The sequence below is a fragment of the Pristiophorus japonicus genome, chromosome 20 (genome assembly GCF_044704955.1).
Source record: "Pristiophorus japonicus isolate sPriJap1 chromosome 20, sPriJap1.hap1, whole genome shotgun sequence".
Classification (NCBI taxonomy): domain Eukaryota; kingdom Metazoa; phylum Chordata; class Chondrichthyes; family Pristiophoridae; genus Pristiophorus; species Pristiophorus japonicus.
In genome coordinates, this window is record NC_091996.1 from 74,779,388 (window position 1) to 74,804,484 (window position 25,097).

At 47.1% G+C, this 25,097-nt stretch overlaps 1 protein-coding gene across 2 annotated transcripts; it reads right to left on the bottom strand.

Annotated features, from left to right (window-relative positions):
• Window positions 1-1,460: 1,460 nt before the first annotated feature.
• LOC139232591 (gastrula zinc finger protein XlCGF7.1-like) lies at window positions 1,461-5,053 on the bottom strand. 2 transcript variants are annotated; one of them, XM_070863017.1, is made up of 2 exons: window positions 4,969-5,053; window positions 1,461-4,192 (listed from the first exon to the last, which is right to left on the bottom strand). In XM_070863017.1, exon 2 carries the CDS (start codon window positions 3,842-3,844, stop codon window positions 3,422-3,424), a length of 423 nt encoding a protein of 140 aa, XP_070719118.1. In that variant the 5' UTR covers window positions 3,845-4,192; window positions 4,969-5,053; the 3' UTR covers window positions 1,461-3,421. The 2 variants fall into 2 exon arrangements, with proteins under 2 accessions (XP_070719118.1, XP_070719119.1); XM_070863018.1 differs by lacking the exon at window positions 4,969-5,053 and adding an exon at window positions 4,778-4,959.
• Window positions 5,054-25,097: the final 20,044 nt, after the last annotated feature.

The following is a 25,097-nucleotide window of genomic DNA, read 5'->3' on the forward strand; positions in this document are numbered from 1 at the left end:
TGTGCCCATCTTTCCCACAACTCCATGTTTGAATCCCTCCAATCCGGTTTCCGCCCCTGCCACAGAACCGAAACTGCTCTCATCAAAGTGACAAATGAACATCCTTTGTGAGTGGGACAAAAACAAATTATCCCTCCTCGTCCTCCTGAACTTGTCTGCAGCTTTTGACACAGTTGATCACGCCATCCTTCACCAAGGCCTCTCCACCATCGTCCAGCTGGGTGGGACTGCACTCACCTGGTTCCATTCTTATCTAATCGTAGCCAGAAAATCACCTGCAACGGTTTCTCTTCCCACTCCCGTATCATTACCTCTGGTGTCCCCCAAGGATCTATCCTTGGCCCCCTCCTATTTCACATCTACATGCTGCCCCTTGGTGACATTATCCAAAAACACGGAGTCAGTTTCCACATATACCTTGGCGACGCTCAACCTCTCCACCACTTCTCTCAATCCCTCCTCGGTCTCTAAATTGCCAGACTGCTTGTCTGACATCCAGTTATGGACGACCACAAATTTTCTCCCAATTGAATATTGGGTAGACCGAAACCATTGTTTTTGGTCCCCGCCACAAACTCCGTTCCCTAACCACCGACTCCATCCCTCTCCCCAACTTCTGTCTGAGGCTGAACCAGACTGTTCACAACCTTGGCGTCATATTTGACCCCGAAATTGGCTGTCGACCACATCTCCGCAGCATACCTCTAGACTTGACCATTCCAACACACTCCTGGCTGGCCTCCCACATTCTACCCTACGTAAACTAGGCAGCCCGTGACCTAACTCGCACCAAGTCCCGCTCACCCATTACCCCTGTGCTCGCTGACCCGTGTCCTAACTCGCGCCTCGTCCCACTCACCCATCACCCCCTGTGCTCGCTGACCTAATTGGCTCCCGGTTAAGCAACGCCTCGATTTCAAAATTCTCATCCTTGTTTTCAAATCCCTCCATGGCCTCGCCCCTCCCTATCTCGGTAATCTCCTCCTGCCCCACAACTACCGCCTCCACCCCCGAGATGTCTGCGCTCCTCTAAATCTGCCCTCCTGAGTATCCCTGATAATGATCGCTCAACCATTGGTGGCCGTGCCTTCTATTGCCTAGGCCCCAAAGCTCTGGATCTCCCTCCCTAAACCTCTCTGCTTCTCTTTCCTCCTTCAAGACACTCCTTAAAACCTACCGCTTTGACCAAGCTTTTTGCCACCTGTCCTAATTTCACCTTATGCGGCTCGGTGTCAAATCTTAAATCATATAAACACTCCTGTGAAGCGCCTTGGGATATTTCACTACATTAAAGGCGCTATATAAATACAAGTTGTTCTGGTTGCTGATATAAACCTACCCCACAGTCACTGACACCAATCTCCAGTGTATGTCAGACTGATGTTGCTTATAATCCTTGAGCTTTTATGCTATTCCCAGTTGAGTTGGAGATCTCCCATGATACACGCCACACACCTCAATCCCGAGCACAGGCTTTATTTTTAATATGCAATTTCACAATAATACAACTCGTAAACTAAATGAGTGGAAAATAGAGGAGATTCTACAAAGGAATACTAAGTGTTATATTCATATAATATTATAGTTATATAGCAAAACTCATGACCCAACAAGCTGGATCCATCAACTCAGACTTTGATAATTGCCGAGCCTGGGAGATACAAAAGGAAGTTCGACTCTTTTAAAATTCTAATTAGAATGACATTGTCCTCAAACGATGTCAAATTACCGAGAGAGCCCCCTCTTTACAGGGGCACAATCAACTCCAAATTATAACTGAATCAAATCCAAATACTGTTCCTCGTGTTGACAATTGGTGTTGTAATCCCTCCGGTGCCCAGCGGTCAGGTGGCCTCCATCTGCTCCCTCTTCAGGGACAGCCCAAAGGATGTTCTACCCTGGCTGTAGCCGTCAGCTTTCTTCTTCCCGAGGTGCTCTCTGACCCGAGCTGCAAACTGTTCCTGTGTTTAAAGCCCAGTAAGATGCAGCCCATGTGACTCTGGTTACCTCAGCCAATCAAACCCTGACGCTGAAAGACATTTATCAAACAAAACATTCCACTGGATGGCTGTTGAGGTTTCATCGAGTAACTTCTTCCTGTTTCGTTGGAGCTGCGAGGAATCTGCGAGTCAGAACATTGCCAGAGTTTGCTTTTACTGGGGCATTTAAAGAAACACATATCCTTCACCGTTCCACTCAGTCCATACACAGGCAGCGTTCTCAGCTCTGCTAGTTCTGTTCAGACCAGGCCTGTTTCATCTTAAAAGGGATAATTGGTACTTATTCTGTCTGAGGTGATTACAAGCTAATAGTTCACTAGACACAGGTCTTTAATACAGAGTCCACTAATATTAAACATACATCTATATAAAACAAAGCAAGACTTTACTTTTATCATCACGACTTCATATTAAATCTGATCCATTAAAACCCAGCGTTCTCACAGTTCACTCCCGGAGGCCCCACTCCCTGAGCCTGCAACCGTCAGCAGGGTCAGTGGTGGAGTTCTGCAATGGGAGTGATCCCAGAGTAACTGTCGGGATCATGATCCCGGGATGTTCCGGGTCGTGTATTTTTAGTTATCCCGTTATCTAACACACACACACACACATCAATAAAACAGGTAATTCCTGGAACCATGCTGCAGGTTCTTCTTTATCTGGAGATCAAATGTCGGTTGTATAATTGTACCGGCAGGTAACGGGCTCCTTGTGACCTCCTCCCTCTGATATTTTAATGCAGACTTCAACCAATTTATTTTCAATGGGATTATTCTAAATGAGTTAACACCCACCTTAAAATGGTAGACTCAGTTCTGTCACACAAACACATTAAGTCTGCGTAGAATAATTACCAGTCATTTATAGACTGGAACCTTAAATCTGCCGTGTCACTTTCAGTCAGGAACAGATCGCAGTTTTACACCAATCTCAGATTTGACAGCATGTTCCCAGCATTCACTGCTGTTCTTCCCGACTCTAAACACAGCTGAAAAGGAGCCTTCTGTCCCGTGCTTAGGAGCTCTGAACTGTGGGAAAGCTTGGCTGGGACACATTTCTTACACACCTCAAGGTTAACCCACACGCGACGTTGCTGTCAGTGAAGAGACGAGAAAGACCAAAGTGCCGTTTGGCTCTCAGTGTGGCCCTGAAGGACTGTGTCCAGGTTGAAGTTCTGTTCCCCCCGTACGATCCTCCCCCAGATTGTCCTCTCTGAGCTCCAGCCAGGTGGTGATAAAGACTCAGGTGGGAAAGACAAAAATCTACAGCAATGTTTAAAACAAAGCTGATTTATTTGAGATATATCCAGAATATTAAACCTTATAACTGGGCTGGAGATTATCAGCAGAAACACACCCCAAGAATATCAGAAATATGGTTCAGTCCTGGATGCAATTAACAGCAGAATCCAACCCATGCAGTCACGTATGAACTCGCTGGTGTCTCAGCAGGTGGAATGCTCGAATAAATCCCTTCGCACACACGGAGCAGATGAACGGTCTCTCCCCAGTGTGAGTGCCTTGGTGTGTCTGCAGATCCCTTGTGCTTTTAAAGCACTTCTCACAGTCAGAACATTTAAACGGTTTATTATCAGCGTGAACTCGCTGGTGTCGCAGCAGGTTGGATGACTGAGCGAATCCCTTCTCACATACGGCGCAGGTGAATGGCCTCTCCCCCGTGTGAAGACGCTGGTGTGTCAGCAGGTTGCATAACTGAGCAAATCCCTTCTCACACACGGAGCAGGTGAATGGTCTCTCCCCGGTGTGACTGCGTCGATGAGTTTCCAGCTGGGACGGCGCATTGAATCCCTTCCCACAGTCTCCACATTTACACGGTTTCTCCATGGTGCAGGTCTCCTTGTGTCTCTCCAGGTTGGACAATCAGTTGAAGCCTCGTCCACACACAGAACACGTGGATGGTTTCTCCCCGCTGTGAATGGTGCGATGTTTTTCAGGTTATGTAACTGGTTAAAGCTCTTTCCACAGTCAGTGCACTGGAACACTCTCACTCGGGTGTGTGTGTCTCGGGGCTTTTCCAATCACACTGATGTTTGAGATATTTTCCCACATCGAGAACAGGCAAACATTTCTCCTTCCACATTCAAAGGCTGCTGATATTCAGGTGTTGATGTCATATTTTGATGTGATGTTTGGTTTGAGTTACCCGTCTGCAAATCCTCCCCTTCTAATACCCTGTAAAAGGAGTTTCCAAAAGGCATCACTAAGCACAGGATGGAAATTCAGAACAAACAATTCTTGTTTCTATGGAACAGTCTGCCCCCTAAGCTGTAAATCCCCATCCCACACACTCTCCCTCCTCCCTGTGCTGAAACCCAAACCATCGCAACATGGCCAACATTTCTTTCCCCCGCTCTGACCTCTCCGTCCTCGGTCTCCTAGACTTTTCCAACGAAGCTCAACGCAAGCTCGAGGAACAGCACCTCATCTTTCGTTTAGGCACTTTATAGCCTTCTGGCCTCAACATCAAGTTCAACAATTTCAGAGCGTAACCTCTGGCCATCTTTGGCTCCCCCCGGACCTTATGTTTTTCCCCCTCCTTGTCTCCAATGGCAGCTGGTCATTATACCGCCATTGACACCCGGTCTAGACTGACCTTTCTCTTTCTCCGGCCCATCATCCCTTTTGTCTCTCTAATCTCTCCTGCCTCCCTCTCTGTGCTCCTGAACAATCACCAGTAGCGACCAAGGGTCACCACCCTGAACCTATCCACACAGGCCACTGACATTTACAGCATTTTCGGTTTTTTACTTCCCTCACCAAGATGGCTGCGCATGCGCCGTGCTACACGGGGAGCCGGTCTCTTATTCCTGCACCAAGATGGCGGCGCGGAACCCGGGCCTGTCATCGAGAAAAAGCCTCAGAGCCGCCGTCCGGTGGGCCGCAGGGTCTCATTCGGGCCCTGAGGCCGTTCTCCAGCATTACGATCCGTGCGACGCGGCCTAACCTACCCGCAGTTGATTAATCTCCCGCTCCCGCTCCCGCTCCCGCCGACCCGCAGCTCCAACCGCCGACCGCACACAGTCTGTCCCGCGCCTGCGCACTGGGCTCCTGGCGGCCGGCCAGAAAACCCGATTATTCGCGTCACTTATTCTTAAAGGGGCAGTGCCCTGTATCTCGGCAGCTGCCCTTAAATGGATAGACACAGGGTCACCCTTCTCTAATAAATAAAAACAGGAAATACTCAGCAGGTCAGGCAGCATCTGCGGGGAGAGAATCAAAGTTAATAGATTTTGCCTCACCAATTTCTTCGACTTTTTTTTAGAAATAGGTGACATCCCAAATTAAATGGCGCAGTGTACCTGGACATCCAAAAAGCCTTTGATAAAGTATTGCATGAGAGACTGTTTTACAAACTAAAGTCAGTAGCTTCCAATCTTGATTAATTACTGTCGAGGTGAAGCTAGATTGCAAAAGAAGGATACTGAGTGGGTTACCCCAGGGTAACCCACTCAGTATCCTCCCGGTCTTGGTCTACAAAGGTGACTTGGACTCATAATCATAATATAAAACAGTTACATTTGGAGATGATACCAAGCTAGGAAAGAATGTGAATTCAGATGAGGCAAATAAGATCTCACAAAGGGAGTTTTCAAAGAATGACCATTGGCAGATGAAACACAACATAGAAAAAGGCAAGATACTGCTTATCAGGGAAAAATAGAAATAGGTGGAATAGAACTTATCAAGTGGGAATTTGAGACAAATCTTAGGGTGCTAGTTGAGTCACCACTCATCATTCCTAAAAGGTGTGGCTTATCAATAAACAAAGGAAGTAGCATATTGTCAAATCAGTTCAATTCAAATACCCAGAGGTAATGCCAAAGCTGCCCTGGTCACGTGGCACTTGGTATGCTGCATATAGTTCTAGTCACCGTGATATTATAGGAGCCATTCAGGTCTTACTGGTAATCAGAAGAAAGCAACAAGCCCTGTGTTGTATATGCCGACTATGGATGTACTCTATGTGTAGTCACTGTGAGATTGTATAAGATGGAGACTTGTTTACCTGATGTACTATCAATAAGGTTTACACTGTGTACATACATGCTGGCACCACTAGAGGGTGCAACTGGTGGAGACCGGTGGTTGCCTGCCCTGGTGGCAGGGCCCTGTATAAAAGACTGCATACCATGTTTGCACAGCACTCTGGAGTTTGGAATAAAGGACCAAGGTCACTACAGTTCAAATACAACACATTGCCTTGTGGAGTCATTGATAAGTACACCACAGACATAATACCCTGATCCAGGGTGTTGGAGGGAAGAGTTATGATAAACAACTTGAAAAGCAAGTGCTCTTCTTCAACCTCAAGAAGACACATCTCAGAAGCAAATTAATAGGGGTATATAAATACTTGCCTGGGTAGAGAAAGTAAATCTGGAACAATACGTTCAGATACGTCTGGGCAGCAGGACATGAGGGCCCAGGGTTCATGGGTATGAAGAGAACATTTAGGACAGACAGCAGGAAATCTTTCTTTACTCAGAGGGTGATCAACAGGTGAAATAGGTTTCCAGCGGGGTGCTTTATGCCAGGACGCTGGAGTAATTAAGAAACAGATGCTGTAATGGAAAAATAGTAAAGTTGGTATTCTAGAAGGAGATTAAATGGGCTGAAGGGTCATCTTCATCCATATCCATCCTGTGATCTTGTACAAACAAAATCTAGAATATTCCAAGATAAACTACTGTTTGCTTTAGATGTCAATAAATCAGCCATATATTTTAAGCTACCAATAGCCAATGTGTACCATCTGCCTAAATATGAGCATTATAGCAAACAATTTTATGGCTTTCACAGAAAAAAATGAATGAATTTGCAGAATTCAGCCTCCAAATCGCTGGTAAAAATCCCAGAGACGGAGCAATCCCGTGCAATCGGTTTTTAAGTCGGTTCACGGACTCCCAGGCTGCCTGCAAGTTCTGCGGTCTGGAGGAGTCCGTGTTCCATATATATGTGGAATGTATGAAGTTGCAGCCCCTCTTCCAATATTTGAAGGGCTGTTCCTCAAATTCTGGTTGCCGTTCAGTCCCACGCTCCTGATCTTTGGGCACCCTGTGCGGAGGGGAGCGGGCAGGTCAGAGGGTCTCCTCGTAGGACTGCTCCTGGGCATGGCCAAGGGGGCCATTAACTGGTCCAGGCAGCGGGCGGTCGAGGGGGTCATTTAGCCCAACTGCCTGCCTCTCTTCCGTGGGTACATCCGAGCCAGGGCGTCCCTGGAGATGGAGCACACGGTGTCCACCGGTACGCTCGCGGCCTTCCGCGAGAGGTGGGCGCTGGAGGGACTGGAGTGCCTCATTGCCCCTGGCAACCAAATTTTAATTTGATTGAATTCTGGTAAAAAGTTAATTGGTTTAATTGTCGGTTTTAATGTTAATAAGGGAGCACTTGATTTATGGTTTTACACAAAATAGTTGTAGTAAAATAGAATTTGCCTTGTTCGGTCACCATTGGTCCTGTGGGTGTTCACTCCTTCTAGCAACATGACATTTGGTTATTAGTCTCCCACAGGGCCACGATATAAGTAGCCAAAATTCCTATGTCGTCACATCATTGCCAGCCACTCTCAGAGCTTGCTGCTACCGTTTGAAAACCTCATTACCTCGGGTTTAGTTTTCAGCCACTTTACAAGGCTGTTTATTGTGTCAGCGAACATGAAGGGCTGTATTTAGTTTACTTTAACTTCTGCTGTTAATATGATAATTGGACTGCTTTATGCACCTGTTCCCATTAAAGCAAGTGTGACTGTATACACCAAATATGGCACAGCATCAATTATTAAATTATCTGCATTGCTTTGTGGAGGAAGGTTCTCTTCCTGTCATTTGCATGTCCCAAGGGAGGTTATGCTAAAACTGTATAAAACTCTAGTTAGGCCACAGCTGGAGTACTGCGTGCAGTTCTGGTCACTACATTATAGGAAATATGTTATTGCACAAGAGAAGGTACAGAGGAGATTTATGAGGATGTTGTCTGAACTGGAGAATTTTAGCTACGAGGAAAGATTGGATCGGCTTGGGTTGTTTTCTTTGGAACAAAGGAAACTGAGGGGAGATTTAATTGAGGTGTATAACATTATGAGGGGCCTAGATATAGTGGATAGGAAGGACCTATTTCCCTTAGTAGAGGGGTCAATAACCAGGGGGCATAGATTTAAAGTAGTTGGTAGGAGGTTTAGAGGGGAGTTGAGGAGAAACTTTTATCACCCAGAGGGTGGTGGGGTCTGGAACTCACTACCTGAAAGGGTGGTAGAGGCAAAAACCCTCACCACATTTAAAAAGTACTTTGATATGCACGAAGTGCTGTAACCTACAGGGCTACGGACCGAGAGCGGGACAGTGGGATTAGACTGGGTAGCTCTTTTTCGGCCGGCACGGACACGATGGGCCGAATGGCCTCCTTCTGTGCTGGAGATTGCAATGATTTCTATGATTCTATTAACATTTCAGGTTGATGAACTTTTGCCAGAATTGGAAAAAGTCAGAAATGTAACAGGTTTTATTCAAATACAGAGGCAGGGAAAGGGGGGAGGGGTGGAAAGAAGCAAAAGGAAGGTGTGTGATAGGATGGCAGGCAGGAGTGATTAAATGACAAAGGAGATGGTAAAGGGACAAGGGAAGAAACAAAAGCTGGGATTGCCATCAGAAACATGGGGGCAGCAGTTATGAGCTGAAATTGTTTTAAATCAGCGTTGAGTCCGGAAGGCTGCAGCGTGCATCAGAGAACGATGGGGTGCTGTTCCTCGAGCTTACGTTGAGCTTCATTGGAACAGTGTTAGAGGCCGAGGATGGAGAGGTCAGAGTGGGAGTGGGCCAGGGAATGAACCCTTCGCTGTGGTGTGTGTTATTTTGGGAGTTAAAGGTAGAGTGTCTCTGCTTGCCTGTGGGAGTGAGGCCGTGTTTTAAAGAGCCTGTGTGTGGGAAGCGATTCAGTCATGCACCAACATTTGCACATTGATACACCAGCTGGTTCACACTGCTGATAGACCTTTTAAATGTGAGAAGAGCTTCGAAAGCAAAAACAGTCTGCAGACGCACCAGTTCACCCGCTCCGTGTGTGGGAAATAAATCACTGTCCTCCAACCTGCTGACACACCAACAAGTTCACACGTGACTGCAGGGGTTGGAAGCTGCTGTTAGTGCTGCTCATAATCAAATCTCGGACTGAACCACGTTCATTCTGACAGTTGGGGTTTGTTTCTGCTGATATTATTTTGTTTTAAATTCATTCCAGGATGTGGGCGTCGCTGGCAAGGCCGGCATTTATTGCCCATCCCTAATCGCCCCTTGAGAAGGTGGTGGTGAGCCGCCTTCTTGAACCGCTGCAGTCCGTGCGGTGAAGGTGCTCCCACAGTGCTGTTATAATAACCCTATAACTGGGCTGGAATTCAATATTCTGGGTATATGTCCAATTCATCAAAGGGTGAAGGGTCAGGTGAAAATTCTGCTGATCGTGTTCGCCTCCAATGGAGTCTATTTTTACTTTTGCCAAATACTTCATGTTTTAAAGAGCTTTCTTCAAATACAAAAAACTACTACAATGCAGCTACTATCAAACTCACCGATAAATGGAAAGTTTCTCCTTCTCCACTCTTTTGAACTATGACATATTTAAAGATCTCTAGCAGGTCTCCTTTTAGTCTCTTTACCAGAGAAAAGAGCCCCGGCTTGCTCGATACAGTGCGCAACTTTCGGCTGCCTGAGGAAGAGAGTGTTCAAAGATCAGGCCCTCAAATCTTTTATCTTGTGCAGTAACTTTTTATGTGGCACGTTATCGAATGCCTTTTGCAAATCCAAATACACTACAACTACTGGTTCCCCCTTATCCACCCTGCTCGTAACATCCCCAAAAAACACTAATAAATTTGTCAAACACGACTACCCTTTCATAAAACCATACCGGCTCTGCTTGATTGTATTATGATTTTCTAAATGTCCTACTACTACTTCCTTAATAATGGACTCCAGCATTTTCCCAATGACAGATGTTGGGCTAACTGGTCTATAGTTTCCTGCTACCTCCTCTCTTGAATAGTAGCATTGCATTTGCAGTTTTCCAATCCGCTGGGACCTATCCAGAATCCAGGGAATTCTGGTCAATTACAACTAATGCATCCACTATCTCTGCTGTCACTTCTTTTAAGACCCTAGGATGCAAGCCATCAGGTCCAGGGGACTTGTCCACCTTTAGTCCCAATAGTTTGCCCATTACTTTTTTCTCTAGTGATAATGATTATTTAATTCCCTCCCTCCTTTTTGCCCCTGATTGTCTAGTATTACCGTGAAGATAGATACAAAATATTTGTTCAAAGTCTCTGTAATTTTCCCTGTTTCCAATTAATAATTCCCCAGTCTCATTCTCTTAGGGATCAGCATTTACTTTAGCCACTCTCTTCCTTTTTATATCCTCACAGATTGGATTTGAATTTACCCCCTTCAAGCACAGGCCGTGTCCTCTGGTTCTACTGTTCTGGACAAGGTGAAATAACTTGTCGTGCTCTACATTATCCCAGTCCCTTTAGAATCCTACAAACAGCAATCCTATCACCTCTTTAAACCTCTGTCCCAGTGTGAACATGTCCAGTTTACATAACCCAGACATGTTGGCCCGTTACTCAGTTACATTCTCACACAAACCCTCTGATACTTCTGTAATTGCATTAAACTGACACTTCATAGAATCATAGAATGATACAGCACAGAAGGAGGCCATTCAGCCCATCACGCCTGTGCGGCTCTCTGAAAGAGCATTCCAATCACAGAAACAAAATACTGCGGATGTTGGAAATCTGAAATAGAAACAAAAACTGCTGGAAATACTCAGCGGGACAGGCAGCATCTGAGGAGAGAGAAATAAAATTAGCGTTTCAGGTCAGTAACCTTCGTCAGAACCTTTCATAACACATTATAATTTAATCTATTACTCACTCTGGTTTAAGTTTATATTGTGGTTAATAACAAACAAATCCGGTTCTTTCCTCTGATCTGGTCACAGATTCCAACCAGTCGATTCAGTGAATGGAATGTCTTATCAGTGTTGCCATGGCAACGTGTCTGCAGTGAAGCTCCTGTTTGAGTTTCAAACTCAGATTAAACTTTTTTCCCACAATGCACATTATATCAGACATTTTATGGCAATGTGATTCAGCCATGTTGTGTTAACATCTCTAAAACCTACAAGCGATTCATTTACACAAATCTTTAAAAGTTTTACATCGGATTACACTAGATATACGGCACAGAAACAGGCCATTTGGCCCAACCAGTCCGTGCTGGCGTTTATGCTCCACTCGAGCCTCCTCCCGTCTTTCCTCATCTAAATCTGTCAGCATAACCCTCTATTCCCTTCTCCCTCATATGCTTGTTCAGAAACCGGGGCTCTTTTGATTAGAACAAGAAGGATAAAAGTCGTTGTGAGGGAGGTGTTTAAAATGTTCGCACACTCACTGACCCTCAGGATCTGTGTCCAGGGTAGAAGCTGATGGGTTTATCTTACATTAGGTGTGTTCACGATGTGAGCAACTCGTGTCAGCATCACACACTCCCAGGGCAGGTACAGCACGGGGTTAGAAACAGAGTAAAACTCCCTCTACAATGTCCCATCACACACTCCCAGGGCAGGTACAGCACGGGGTTAGAAACAGAGTAAAACTCCCTCTACAATGTCCCATCACACACTCCCAGGGCAGGTACAGCATGGGATTAGAAACAGAGTAAAACTCCCTCTACAATGTCCCATCACACACTCCCAGGGCAGGTACAGCACGGGTTAGATACAGAGTAAAGCTCCCTCTACACTATCCCATCAAGCACTCCCAGGGCAGGTACAGCATGGGGTTAGATACATAGAAACATAGAAAATAGGAGCAGTAGTAGGCCATTCGGCCCTTCAAGTCTGCACCACCATTCAATATGATCATGGCTGATCCTCTATCTCAAGACCATATTCCCGCTTTTTCCCCATAACCCTTAATGCCTTTTGTGCCTAGAAATCTATCTATCTCTTTCTTAAATATATTCAGTGACTTGGCCTCCACAGCCTTCTGTGGTAGAGAATTCCACAGGTTTACCACTCTCTGAGTGAAAATATTTCTCCTCATCTCAGTCCTAAATTTCCTACCCCATATCCTGAGACTGTGACCCCTTGTTCTAGACTTCCCAGCCAGGGAAACATCCTCCCCGCATCCAGTCTGTCCGACCCCATCAGAATTTAATACTTTTCAATGAGATCCCCTCTCATTCTTCTAAACTCTAGTGAATACAGGCCTAGTTGACCCAAACTCTCCTCATACGACAGTCCTGCCATCCCAGGAATCAGTCTGGTGAACCTTCACTGCACTCCCTCTATGGCAAGTATATCCTTTCTTAGGTAAAACTGCACACAATACTCCAGGTGCAGTCTCACCAAGGCCCTGTATAACTGCAGTAAGACATCCTTGTTCCTGTACTCAGATCCTCTTGCAGTGAAGGCCAACATACCATTTGCCTTCCTAACTGCTTGCTGCACCTGCATGTTTGCTTTCAATGACTGGTGTACAAGGACACCCAGGTCCTTCTGTACATCAACACTTCCCAAGCTATCACCATTTAAATAATACTTTGTCTTTACGTTTTTTCCTACCAAAGTGGATAACTTCACATTTCTCCACGTTATACTGCATCTGCCATGTGTTTGCCCACTCACTCAACCTACCTAAATCGCCTTGCAGTGTCTTTGCATCCTCCTCACAACTCACAATCCCACCTAGTTTTGTGTCATCAGCAAACTTGGAAATATTACATTTGGTTCTCTCATCCAAATCATTTATATATATTGTGAATAGCTGGGGCCCAAGCACTGATACCTGTGGTACCCCACTAGTCACTGCCCGCCACCCCGAAAAAGACCTGTTTATTTCTACTCTCTGTTTCCTGTCAGTTAACCAATTTTCAATCCATGCCAATACATTACCCCCAATCCGATGTGCTTTAATTTTGCACACTGACCTCTTATGTGGGACTTTATCAAAGGCCTTCTGAAAATCCAAATACACTACATCCACTGGTTCTCCCTTATCTATTTTATCAGTTACATCCTCAAAAAACTCCAGTGGGTTTGTCAAACACGATTTTCCTTTCATAAATCCATGTTGACTTTGTCTAATCCCGTTGATATTATCTGTGTCCCATTATCACATCCTTTATAATAGACTCTAGCACTTTCCCTACTACTGATGTTAGGCTAACCGGTCTGTAATTCCCTATTTTCTCACTCCCTCCTTTTTTAAATAGTGGGGTTACATTTGCCACCCTCCAATCTGCAGGAGCTGATCCATAATCTATAGCATTTTGGAAAATGATAACAGAGTACAGAGTAAAGCTCCGTCTACACTGTCCCATCAAACACTCCCAGGGGAGGTACAGCACGGGGTTAGATACAGAGTGAAGCTCCCTCTACACTGTCCCATCAGACACTCCCAGGGCAGTGTAGAGGGAACTTTACTGACATCCTTCTCCCCCAGACACAGATACCGAGGGACAGGGAGTGTCCGGGACATTGACATTTCCCACTCAATAAGGTATAAATTGATCCTGTACCTCTCCCCATTAATCCTGGGCTCCACACGGGTCGAATCCTGCTCCTGTTTCCCTTCCTGTAACAGCACTGACCTAAACCCAGCCCATAATGAGCAGGGCTCAGGGAGGTTGTTGCTAGGCACTGCAGTGATGTCATAAAACAGGGCTATACACCCAGCTGGCCCTCTCCTTGTCCCTTTAAAGGAGGAGAGCTGGGATATCCTGTATCAACACACATCCCCCTATTCATACTGAGAATCTCCGGGGAAGGGCCAGGGCCCGGGCCCAGAGTGTGGAACACAACCCAGGGGGGAGGAGAGCTGGGACATCCTGTCTCAACACACATCCCCATGTTCATACTGAGAATCCCCGGAAAAGGCCCAAGGCCCAGATTGTGGAACAGAACAGGGAGTCGGGAGGCGGAGCGGCAGCATGGTGAGGCCGACAAAAGGCTAGCCTTCGTCGGAGAGGCCCAGCAGGGAGTCGGGAGGCGGAGCGGCAGCGTGGTGAGGCCGACAAAAGGCCAGCCTTCGTCGGAGAGGCCCAGCAGGGAGTCGGGAGGCGGAGCGGCAGCGTGGTGAGGCCGACAAAAGGCCAGCCTTCGTCGGAGAGGCCCAGCAGGGAGTCGGGAGGCGGAGCGGCAGCATGGTGAGGCCGACAAAAGGCCGGCGTTCGTCGGAGAGGCCTACCGGTGCAGCTGCAGCAGGGATAGAAGGCAAAAGAGAAGTAGAAAGAAATTGAAAGATGATGTCTCAGCCAAGGGGGTAAGTGATTAGCTGGTGATTGGTAAGTAGTTATTCTTTTTCTTTTTCTATATCAGTAAGTAACATTTAGCATTGTTTTTGCCAAATTAAATTAATCTAGGGGTTAAGTCATGGCAGGATAGCTCGGACACGTGTTATGCTCCTCCTGTACTATGTGGGAAGTCAGGTACGCCTCCGGTGTCCCTGATGACTACGCGTGCGGGAAGTGTATCCGCCTGCAGCTCCTAACCGACCGCATTGCGGCACTGGAGCTGTGGGTGGATTCGTTCTGGAGCATCCACGATGCTGAGAATGACGTGAATAGCACGTTTAGTGAGTTGGTCTTACCGCAGGAAAAGGGTACACAGTCAGATAAGGAATGGAAGGCCAACAGGAAGAGCAGTGCAAGGAAGGTAGTGCAGGGGTCCCCTGCGGTCATCCTCCTGCAAAACAGATACACCGCTTTAGGTACTGTTGAGGGGGATGACTCATCAGGGGAGAGCAGCAGCAGCCAAGTTCATGGCACCGTGGGTGGCTCTGCTGCACAGGAGGGCAGGAAAAAGAGTTATAGCGATAGGGGATTTGAGGGGAGACGATTAGTATTATTGGCTTAGGTCGGGTTGGTCAAGCACTAGCATTGCACGCAAAAGCATTTGGTTTTAATGGGAGAGCTATAGTGATAGGGGATTCAATTGTAAGGGGAATAGACAGACGTTTCTGCGACTGCAACCGAGACTCCAGGATGGTATGTTGCTTCCCTGGTACAAGGGTCAAGGATGTCTCGGAGCAGATGCAGGACATTCTAAAAAGGGAGGGTGAACAGCCAATTGTCATGGTGCATATAGGTACCAACGATACGGGTAAAAAATGGGATGAGGTCCTACGAGACGAATTTAGGGAGCTAGGAGTTAAATTAAAAAGTAGGACCTCAAAGTAATAATCTCAGGATTGCTACCAGTGCTACGTGCTAGTCAGAGTAGGAATCGCAGGATAGCCCAGATGAATACGTGGCTTGAGGAGTGGTGCAGAAGGGAGGGATTCAAATTCCTGGGACATTGGAACCGGTTCTGGGGGAGGTGGAACCAGTACAAACCGGACGGTCTGCACCTGGGCAGGACCAGAACCAATGTCCTCGGGGGAGTGTTTGCTAGTGCTGTTTGGGAGGAGTTAAACTAATATGGCAGGGGGATGGGAACCTCTGCAGGGAGACAGAGGGGAATAAAATGGAGACAGAAGCAAAAGATAGAAAGGAGAATAGTAAAAGTGGAGGGCAGAGAAACCCAAGGCAGGAAACAAAAAGGGCCACATTACAGCAGAATTCTAAAGGGTCAAAGTGTGTTAAAAAGACAAGCCTGAAGGCTCTGTGCCTCAATGTGAGGAGTATTCGGAATAAGGTGGATGAATTAACTGCGCAGATAGCAGTTAACGGACACGATGTGATTGGCATCACGGAGACATGGCTCCAGGGTGACCAAGGCTGGGAACTCAACATCCAGGGGTATTCAGCATTTAGGAAGGATAGACAGAAAGGAAAAGGAGGCGGGTGGCGTTGCTGGTTAAAGAGGAAATTAATGCAATTGTAAGGAGGGACATTAGCTTGGATGATGTGGAATCGGTTTGGGTGGAGCTACGGAATACCAAAGGGCAGAAAACGCTAGTGGGAGTTGTGTACAGACCACCAAACAGTGGTAGTGAGGTTGGGGACAGCATCAAACAAGAAATTAGGGATGTGTGCAATAAAGGTACAGCAGTTATCATGCGTGACAAAGGTCCAAGTCAGCATGGATTTATGAAAGGGAAATCATGATTGACAAATCTTCTGGAATTTTTTGAGGATGTTTCCAGTAAAGTGGACAAAGGAGAACCAGTTGATGTGGTATATTTGGACTTTCAGAAGGCTTTCGACAAGGTCCCACACAGGAGATTAATGTGCAAAGTTAAAGCACATGGGATTGGGGGTAGTGTGCTGACGTGGATTGAGAACTGGTTGTCAGACAGGAAGCAAAGAGTAGGAGTAAATGGGTACTTTTCAGAATGGCAGGCAGTGACTAGTGGGGTACCGCAAGGTTCTGTGCTGGGGCCCCAGCTGTTTACATTGTACATTAATGATTTAGACGAGGGGATTAAATGTAGTATCTCCAAATTTGCGGATGACACTAAGTTGGGTGGCAGTGTGAGCTGCGAGGAGGATGCTATGAGGCTGCAGAGTGACTTGGATAGGTTAGGTGAGTGGGCAAATGCGTGGCAGATGAAGTATAATGTGGATAAATGTGAGGTTATCCACTTTGGTGGTAAAAACAGAGAGACAGACTATTATCTGAATGGTGACAGATTAGGAAGGGGGAAGGTGCAACGAGACCTGGGTGTCATGGTACATCAGTCATTGAAGGTTGGCATGCAGGTACAGCAGGCGGTTAAGAAAGCAAATGGCATGTTGGCCTTCATAGCGAGGGGATTTGAGTACAGGGGCAGGGAGGTATTGCTACAGTTGTATAGGGCCTTGGTGAGGCCACACCTGGAGTATTGTGTACAGTTTTGGTCTCCTAACTTGAGGAAGGACGTTCTTGCTATTGAGGGAGTGCAGCGAAGATTCACCAGACTGATTCCCAGGATGGTGGGACTGACCTATCAAGAAGGACTGGATCAACTGGGCTTGTATTCACTGGAGTTCAGAAGAGTGAGAGGGGACCTCATAGAAACGTTTAAAATTCTGACGGGTTTGGACAGGTTGGATGCAGGAAGAATATTCCCAATGTTGGGGAAGTCCAGAACCAGGGGTCACAGTCTAAGGATAAGGGGTAAGCCATTTAGGACCGAGATGAGGAGAAACTTCTTCACCCAGAGAGTGGTGAACCTGTGGAATTCTCTACCACAGAAAGTAGTTGAGGCCTATTCACTAAATATATTCAAAAGGGAGTTAGATGAAGTCCTTACTACTCAGGGGATCAAGGGGTATGGCGAGAAAGCAGCAAGGGGGTACTGAAGTTTCATGTTCAGCCATGAACTCATTGAATGGCGGTGCAGGCTAGAAGGGCTGAATAGCCTGCTCCTGCACCTATTTTCTATGTTTCTATGTTTTCTATGTGACTTTAATCTATATATTGATTTAGCTAACCTAACTGGTAGCAATGCGGTGGAGGAGGATTTCCTGGAGTGTATTAGGGATAGTTTTCTGGACCAATATGTCGAGGAACCAACCAGAGAGCTGGCCATCCGAGACTGGGTGATGTGCAATGAGAGGGGACTAATTAGCAATCTTGTTGTGCGAGGCCCCTTGGGGAAGAGTGACCATAATATGGTAGAATTCCTTATTAAGATGGAGAGTGACACAGTTAATTCAGAAACTAGGGTCCTGAACTTAAGGAAAGGTAACTTTGATGGTATGAGGCACGAATTGGCAAGTTTAGACTGGCAAATGATACTTAAAGGGTTGACAGTGGATAGGCAATGGCAAACCTTTAAAGATCATATGGACGAACTTCAACAATTGTACATCCCTGTCTGGAATAAAAATAAAACGGGGAAGGTGGCTCAACCATGGCTAACAAGGGAAATTAAGGAGAGTGTTAAATCCAAGGAAAAGGCATACAAATTAGCCAGAAAAAGTAGCAAGCCAGAGAACTGGGCGAGATTTAGCATACAGCAAAGGAGGACACAGGGTTTAATTAAGAGGGGGAAAATAGAGCACGAGAGGAAGCTTGCTGGAAACATAAAAAATGACTGCAAAAGCTTCTATAGATATGTGAAGAGAAAAAGATTAGTGAAGACAAACGTAGGTTCCTTGCAGTTGGATTCGGGTGAATTTATAATGGGGAACAAAGAAATGGCAGACCAATTGAACAAGTACTTTGGTTCTGTCTTCACAAAGGAAGACACAAATAACCTTCCAGATGTACTAGCGGACCGAAGGTCTAGTGAGAAGGAGGAACTGAAGGATATCCTTATTAGGCGGGAAATTGTGTTAGGGAAATTGATGGGATTGAAGGCCGATAAATCCCCAGGGCCTGATAGTCTACATCCCAGAGTACTTAAGGAAGTGGCCCTAGAAATAGTGGATGCATTGGTGATCATTTTCCAACAGTCTATCGACTCTGGATCAGTTCCTATGGACTAGAGGGTTGCTAATGTAACACCACTTTTTAAAAAAGGAGGGAGAGAGAAAACGGGTAATTATAGACCGGTTAGCCTGACATCAGTAGTGGGAAAAATGTTGAAATCAATCAGTAAGGATGAAATAGCAGGGCATTTGGAAAGCAGTGATAGGTTTGGTCCAATTCAGCATGGATTTATGGAGGGGAAATCATGCTTGACAAATCTTCTGGAATTTTTTGAGGATGTAACGAGTAGAGTGGACAGGGAAGAACCAGTGGATGTGGTGTATTTGGACTTTCAAAAGGCTTTTGACAAGGTCCCACACAAGAGATTGGTGTGCAAAATCAAAGCACATGTTATTGGGGGTAATGTACTGACGTGGATAGAGAACTGGTTGGCAGACAGGAAGCAGAGAGTCGGGATTAACGGGTCCTTTTCAGAATGGCAGGCAGTGACTAGTGGAGTGCCGCAGGGCTCAGTGCTGGGACCCCAGCTCTTTACAATATATATTAATGATTTAGATGATGGAATTGAGTGTAATATCTCCAAGTTTGCAGATGACACTAAACTGGGTGGCGGTGTGAGCTGTGAGGAGGATGCTAAGAGGCTGCAGGGTGATTTGGACAGGTTAGGTGAGTGGGCAAATACATGGCAGATGCAGTATAATGTGGATACATGTGAGGTTATTCACTTTGGGGGCAAAAACACGAAGGCAGAATATTATCTGAATGGCGACAGATTAGGAAAAGGGGAGGTGCAGCGAGACCTGGGTGTCATGGTTCATCAGTCATTGAAGGTTGGCATGCAGGTACAGCAGGCGGTGAAGAAGGCAAATGGTATGTTGGCCTTCATAGCAAGGGGATTTGAGTATAGGAGCAGGGAAGTCTTACTGCAATTGTACAGGGCCTTGGTGAGGCCCCACCTGGAATATTGTGTTAAGTTTTGGTCTCCAAATCTGAGGAAGGACATTCTTGCTATTGAGGGAGTGCAGCGAAGGTTCACCAGACTGATTCCCGGGATGGCAGGACTGACATATGAGGAGAGACTGTATTCACTGGAGTTTAGAAGGATGAGAGGGGATCTCATAGAAACATATAACATTCTGACGGGACTGGACAGGTTAGATACAGGAAGAATGTTCCCGATGTTGGGCAAGTCCAGAACAAGGGGACATAATCTAAGGATAAGGGGTAAGCCATTTAGGACTGAGATGAGGAGGAACTTCTTCACTCAGAGAGTTGTTAACCTGTGGAATTCCCTACCGCAGAGAGTTGTTGATGCCAGTTCATTGGATATATTCAAGAGGGAGTTAGATATGGCCCTTGCGGCTAAAGGGATCAAGGGGTATGGAGAGAAAGTAGGAACGGGGTACTGAAGGAATGATCAGCCATGATCTTATTGAATGGTGATGCAGGCTCGAAGGGCCGGATGGCCTACTCCTGCACCTATTTTCTATGTTTCTATGTGACACAACCCGGAGGAGGAGAGTTGGGACATCCTGTCTCAACACACATCCCCTCTGCTCATATTGAGAATCCCCGGGGAAGGCCCAGGGCCCAGAGTGTGGAACACAACCGAAGGGGAGAAGGGGAGGAGAGAAGGGGAAGTAAATCATGGAGTCAGGACTCAGTTTGAGAAGCTGTGGACAGGAGGGGAAGGCTGAGTTCAGTATTTTCAGGATCCAGGGAGAGAGCAAGGAGTGGGTGGGGATTCCAGTACAGTGAGGATGTCGGGGGAGGGAGATTGTGTCGGGCCGTGTATTAGGGGTGTAGGAGGGACAAGGGAGGAAAGGTCAGAGGAGCAATTACTGCAGTGTCCATAAATAGTGAGAGAGAGAATGTGGGGGTCAGAGTGGGCCCTGGACAGGCCGGTAAACTCTCTGTTTGCTGTGACCAGCTTTCCTTCTGTTAAAATGGTCTCCTGTAGCCCAGTGACACAAACAGCCCATTAAACGCCACCAATGTCCTTTGGTCTGGTGAGGTCTCCCTTTGTGAAACATCGGCTGTTGTTAATGTTATGTATGAAAAAAGAGTCTGACTGGATACTGTGAGCTCAAAGTGAAGTGTGACCTTAGTCCTTTATTGCAGGCCTCCAGAGTGCCTCTCCAACCTGTGAGGCCTCCTTAAATACCTGTGCTCCCAAGGAATTATGGGATCCCTTAGGACTCCAGGGGATGAGCCCTCTAGTGGCTGTACAGAGTAAATACAAGTTTACATATATAACAACACTCACCCCAAAGTCAACAGTGTAACTATTTACAAGGTGAGTCGATCTGGGGCCCTTCTTGCCCTGGTTGATCGTCTCGGGGCAAATGCTGGTTTTGGTGAATCGTCTGTTGGGCCTTCGCTGGGCTGCTGTGCAGCTGGCCTTGCTGGGCTGCCTGGTGTGGTGAGTCCTGCTGGGCTGCTGTAGATGATGGGTTCTGCTTTGTGGCCAACCGCGATGCCGGTTGCCACTGGTGTGTATGTTGGGGGATCAAAGAAGGTGGGATCCAAAGTGGGTTGCTCAGGGTAGCCCATGAACCTGAGTTTGATTTGGTCCAAGTGTTTCCGGTGAATGAGTCCATTTGACAGTTTGACCCGAAACACCCTGCTCCCCTCTTTGGCCACAACAGTGCTGGGAAGTCACTTGGGACCTTATCCATAATTCAATACAAATACAGGATCATTGATTTCAATCTCGCGTGACACATTTGTGCTATCATGATATTGACTATGTTGAAGCCGCCTGCTCTCTACCTATTCATGTAGATCAGGGTGAATTGACGAGAACCTTATCTTAAGTGCCCTTTGCATGAGTAGTTCAGCAGGTGGGATCCTAGTAAGCGAATAGGGTCTTGTGCAGTAGCTAAGCAGGACTCAGGATAGGCGAGTCTGCAGTGAGCCTTCCGTTACCCTCTTCAAGCCCTGCTTGATGGTTTGCACTGCTCTCTCTGCCTGACCATTAGATGCTGGTTGAATTATGGACAAGGTCCCAAGTGGCTTCCCAGATGTAACATGTTTGATCCCATTGCCGGTCATGAATTCTTTGAACTCAGCACTGGTAAAACATGGCCCGTTGTCGCTCACAAGGACATTGGGCAGGCCGTGCGTGGCAAACATGACCCGCAGGCTTTCAGTGGTGTCAGCGGACGTGCTAGCCAACATTATCTCACATTCAATCCATTTGGAGTACGCACCTACAACTACAAGGAACATTTTACCCAAGAACGGGCCTGCATAGTCGACCTGGACCCTAGACCACGGTTTGGAGGGTCAAGACCATAAACTTAGTGGCGCCTCTCTAGGTACATTGCTTAACTGCGAGCATGTGTTACATCTGTGCACGCAGGACTCTAAGTCCGCATCAATACTGGGCCACCACACGTGGGATCTGGCTATCGCTTTCATCATTACGATGCCTGGGTGGGTACTGTGGTGGTCACAGATGAAGGTCTCTCTGCCCTTCTTGGGAACCGCTACCCGATTACCCCACAGAAGGCAGTCTGCCTGTATAGACATTTCACCTTTGCGACACTGGAATGGCTTTATCTCTTCCTGCATTTCTACTGGGACACTGGACTAGCTCCTGTGAAGCATACAGTTTTTAACTCGGGACAGTAAGGGGTCCTGGCTCATCCAGATTTAATCTGTCGGGCTATGACGGGTGATTGTACCCATGACTAAATCTGCGGGCTGCGCCATTTCCACCCCCGTGGTGGGCATTGGCTGCCTACTGAGAGCATCGGCACAGTTTTCTGTGCCTGGCCTGTGGCGGATGGCGTACTTGTATGCGGACAACGCAAGCGCCCATCTCTGGATGCGGGCCGATGCATTCGTGTTTATCCCCTTATTATTGGAAAACAGTGATATCAGTGGCTTATGGTCAGTTTCCAATTCAAATTTGAGCCCAAACAGGTATTGATGCATTTTCTTTACCCCATAGACACACGCTAATGCTTCTTTTGCAATCATGCTGTAGGCTCTCTCAGCCTTAGTCAGACTCTTGGATGCATAAGCAACTGGTTGGAATTTCCCCAAATCATTAGCTTGTTGCAATACACACCTGACGCCATATGATGACGCATTACATGCTAGTACCAAACGCTTACATGGATCATACAACTCAAGCAATTTGTTTGAGCATAACAATTTTCTAGCTTTTACAAAGGCATTTTCTTGGCTTTTGCCCCAAACCCATTCGTCTCCTTTACGCAGTAAGGCGTGCAATGGTTCTAACAGTGTGCTGAGACCCGGTGAGAAGTTACCAAAGTAGTTCAGGAGTCCTAGAAACGACCCCATCTCCATCATGTTCTGTGGCCTCGATGCGTTCTCAATTGCCTCCGACTTCGAATCGGTGAGCCTGATGCCATCCACCGCGATTCTTCTCCCCAGGAACTCCACTTCAGGCGCCAGAAAATCGCACTTCAGGCGTCAGGCGAGCATTTTAACCTGAGCCCCACGCAGTTGAGTCAACTAAGAACCTCCTCCAGGTTCTGCAGATGCTCGACTGTGTCCCGACCTGTAACCAAGATGTCGTCTTGGAAGACCACCGTGCGCGGGACTGACTTCAGTAAGCTTTCCATGTTTCTCTGGAATATCGCCGCGGCTGATCGAATTCCAAACGGGCATCTGTTATAAATGAAGAGACCTTTGTGTGTGTTGATGCAGGTGAGACCCTTCGGGGATTCTTCCAGCTCCTGTATCATGTAGGCTGAAGTCAAGTACAGCTTCGTGAACATCTTTCCTCCCGCCAGCGTTGCAAAGAGGTCGTTGGCCTTTGGTAGAGGGTATTGGTCCTGCAGGGAAAAACGATTGAAAGTTACTTTGTGATCACCACAGAGTCTGACTGTGCCGTCTCCTTTGAGGACTGGGAGGATCGGGCTGGCCCACTCGTTGAATTCGATCGGTGAAATGATGCCTTCTCTTTGCAGCCAGTCCAGCTCGATCTCTACCCTTTCTCTCATCATGTACGGTACTGCTCTCGCCTTGTGATGAATGGGTTGCGCCCCCGGAATTAGGTGGATCTGCACTTTTGCTGCTTGGTATTTCCCGATGCCTGGTTCAAACAATGAAGGAAACTTGTTTAAGACCTGGGCACACGAAGTGTCGACAGCGGGCGAGAGCGCTCAGACATCGTCCCAGTTCCAGCGTATCTTCCCCAGTCAGCTCCTGCCGAGCAGTGTGGGACCATCACCCGGTACCACCCAGAGTGGTAGCTTGTGCACCGATCCATCGTAGGAGACCTTTACAGTAGCACTGCCAATTACGGGAATCAGTTCCTTTGTATAAGTTCTTAGTTTCGTGCAACTTAAGATTGGCCTTGAGGCCTTGCTGCACCACAATTTTTCGAAAGTCTTTTTGCTCACGATGGACGGGCTCGCGCCCGTGTCCAGCTCCATTGACACCGGGAGTCCATTTAGTTCAACATTCAGCAATATCAGGGGACACTTTGTAGTAAATGTGTGCACCCCATGTACCTCTGCCTCCTGGTCTGAGGCTCTGGTTCGTCGTGATCCACCATGGATCTGTCCTCCTCTGCAACGTGGTGGATTGCAGGATTAACAGGATTTGCACCTCATCTGCACATACGTTGGAGATGTCCCATTGTTCCACAGCCCTTGCAAATGTATCCTTTGAAGCAGCATGAATGGAAACGATGATCACCCCCCGCAGCGCCAACAAGGTGTTAACGGCCTTGCATTCATCACCCTTGCTGGTGGACTCTGAGACATCTGCTTACGTGTAGCTGCAGGTATGCGTGACCTGCCCTGTATGTTACGATTCGAAAACAACATCACTTTGTTCACAGTACTTGTAGCAGCACTTGTGTGCTGAGAGAGTTGCTTAGTATTGTCACTGGTGACAATGAACGCCTGGGCTATCGCTATGGCCTTACTCAAGGTTGGGGTCAAAGTTTGCGAAGTATTGTTTCGTGGCCAATGCCAAGTGTGAAAAAGTCTCTGAGCATGTGCTCCAAATGTCCTTCAAATTCGCAATGTCCTCCAAGGCGTCTTAGCTCGGCGACATAACTCGCCACTTCCTGTCCTTCAGACCTTTTCTAGGTGTAGAACCGGTACCTCGCCATCAGAACGCTTTCCTTCGGGTTCAAATGCTCCTGGACCAGTGTGCACAAATCATCATACGATTTCTCTGTGGGTTTCGCTGGAGCAAGCAGAATTTTTATGAGGCCATACGTTGGTGCCCCACAGACGGTGAGGAGAATCGCCCTTTGTTTGGCAGCATTCGCTTCTCCTTTCAGCTCGTTGGCCACGAAGTATTGGTCGAATCGCTCCACAAAGGTTTCCCAATCATCTCCCTCTGCGAATTTCTCCAGGGTGCCCACTGTTCTCTGCATCACTGGGTTCGCTATCTGTATCTCGTCGCCAGTTGTTATGTATGAAGAGTCTGACTGGATACTGTGAGCTCAAAGTGAAGTGTGACCGTAGTCTTTTATTGCAGGTCTCCAGAGTGCCTCTCCAACCTGTGAAGCCTCCTTAAATACCTGTGCTCCCAAGGGATTATGGGATCCCTTGGGACTCCAGGGGATGAGCCCTCTTGTGGCTGTACAGAGTAAATACAAGTTTACATATAGAACAGTTAAAGCTTCTTATTCTGACTCGCTCACAGTGAGAGATGAGCTGCAGAACTGCCGACACGGTCAGCTTTAAGAAGACGTTTCCCTTTGGAGATCGATTGCCCGCTGAGT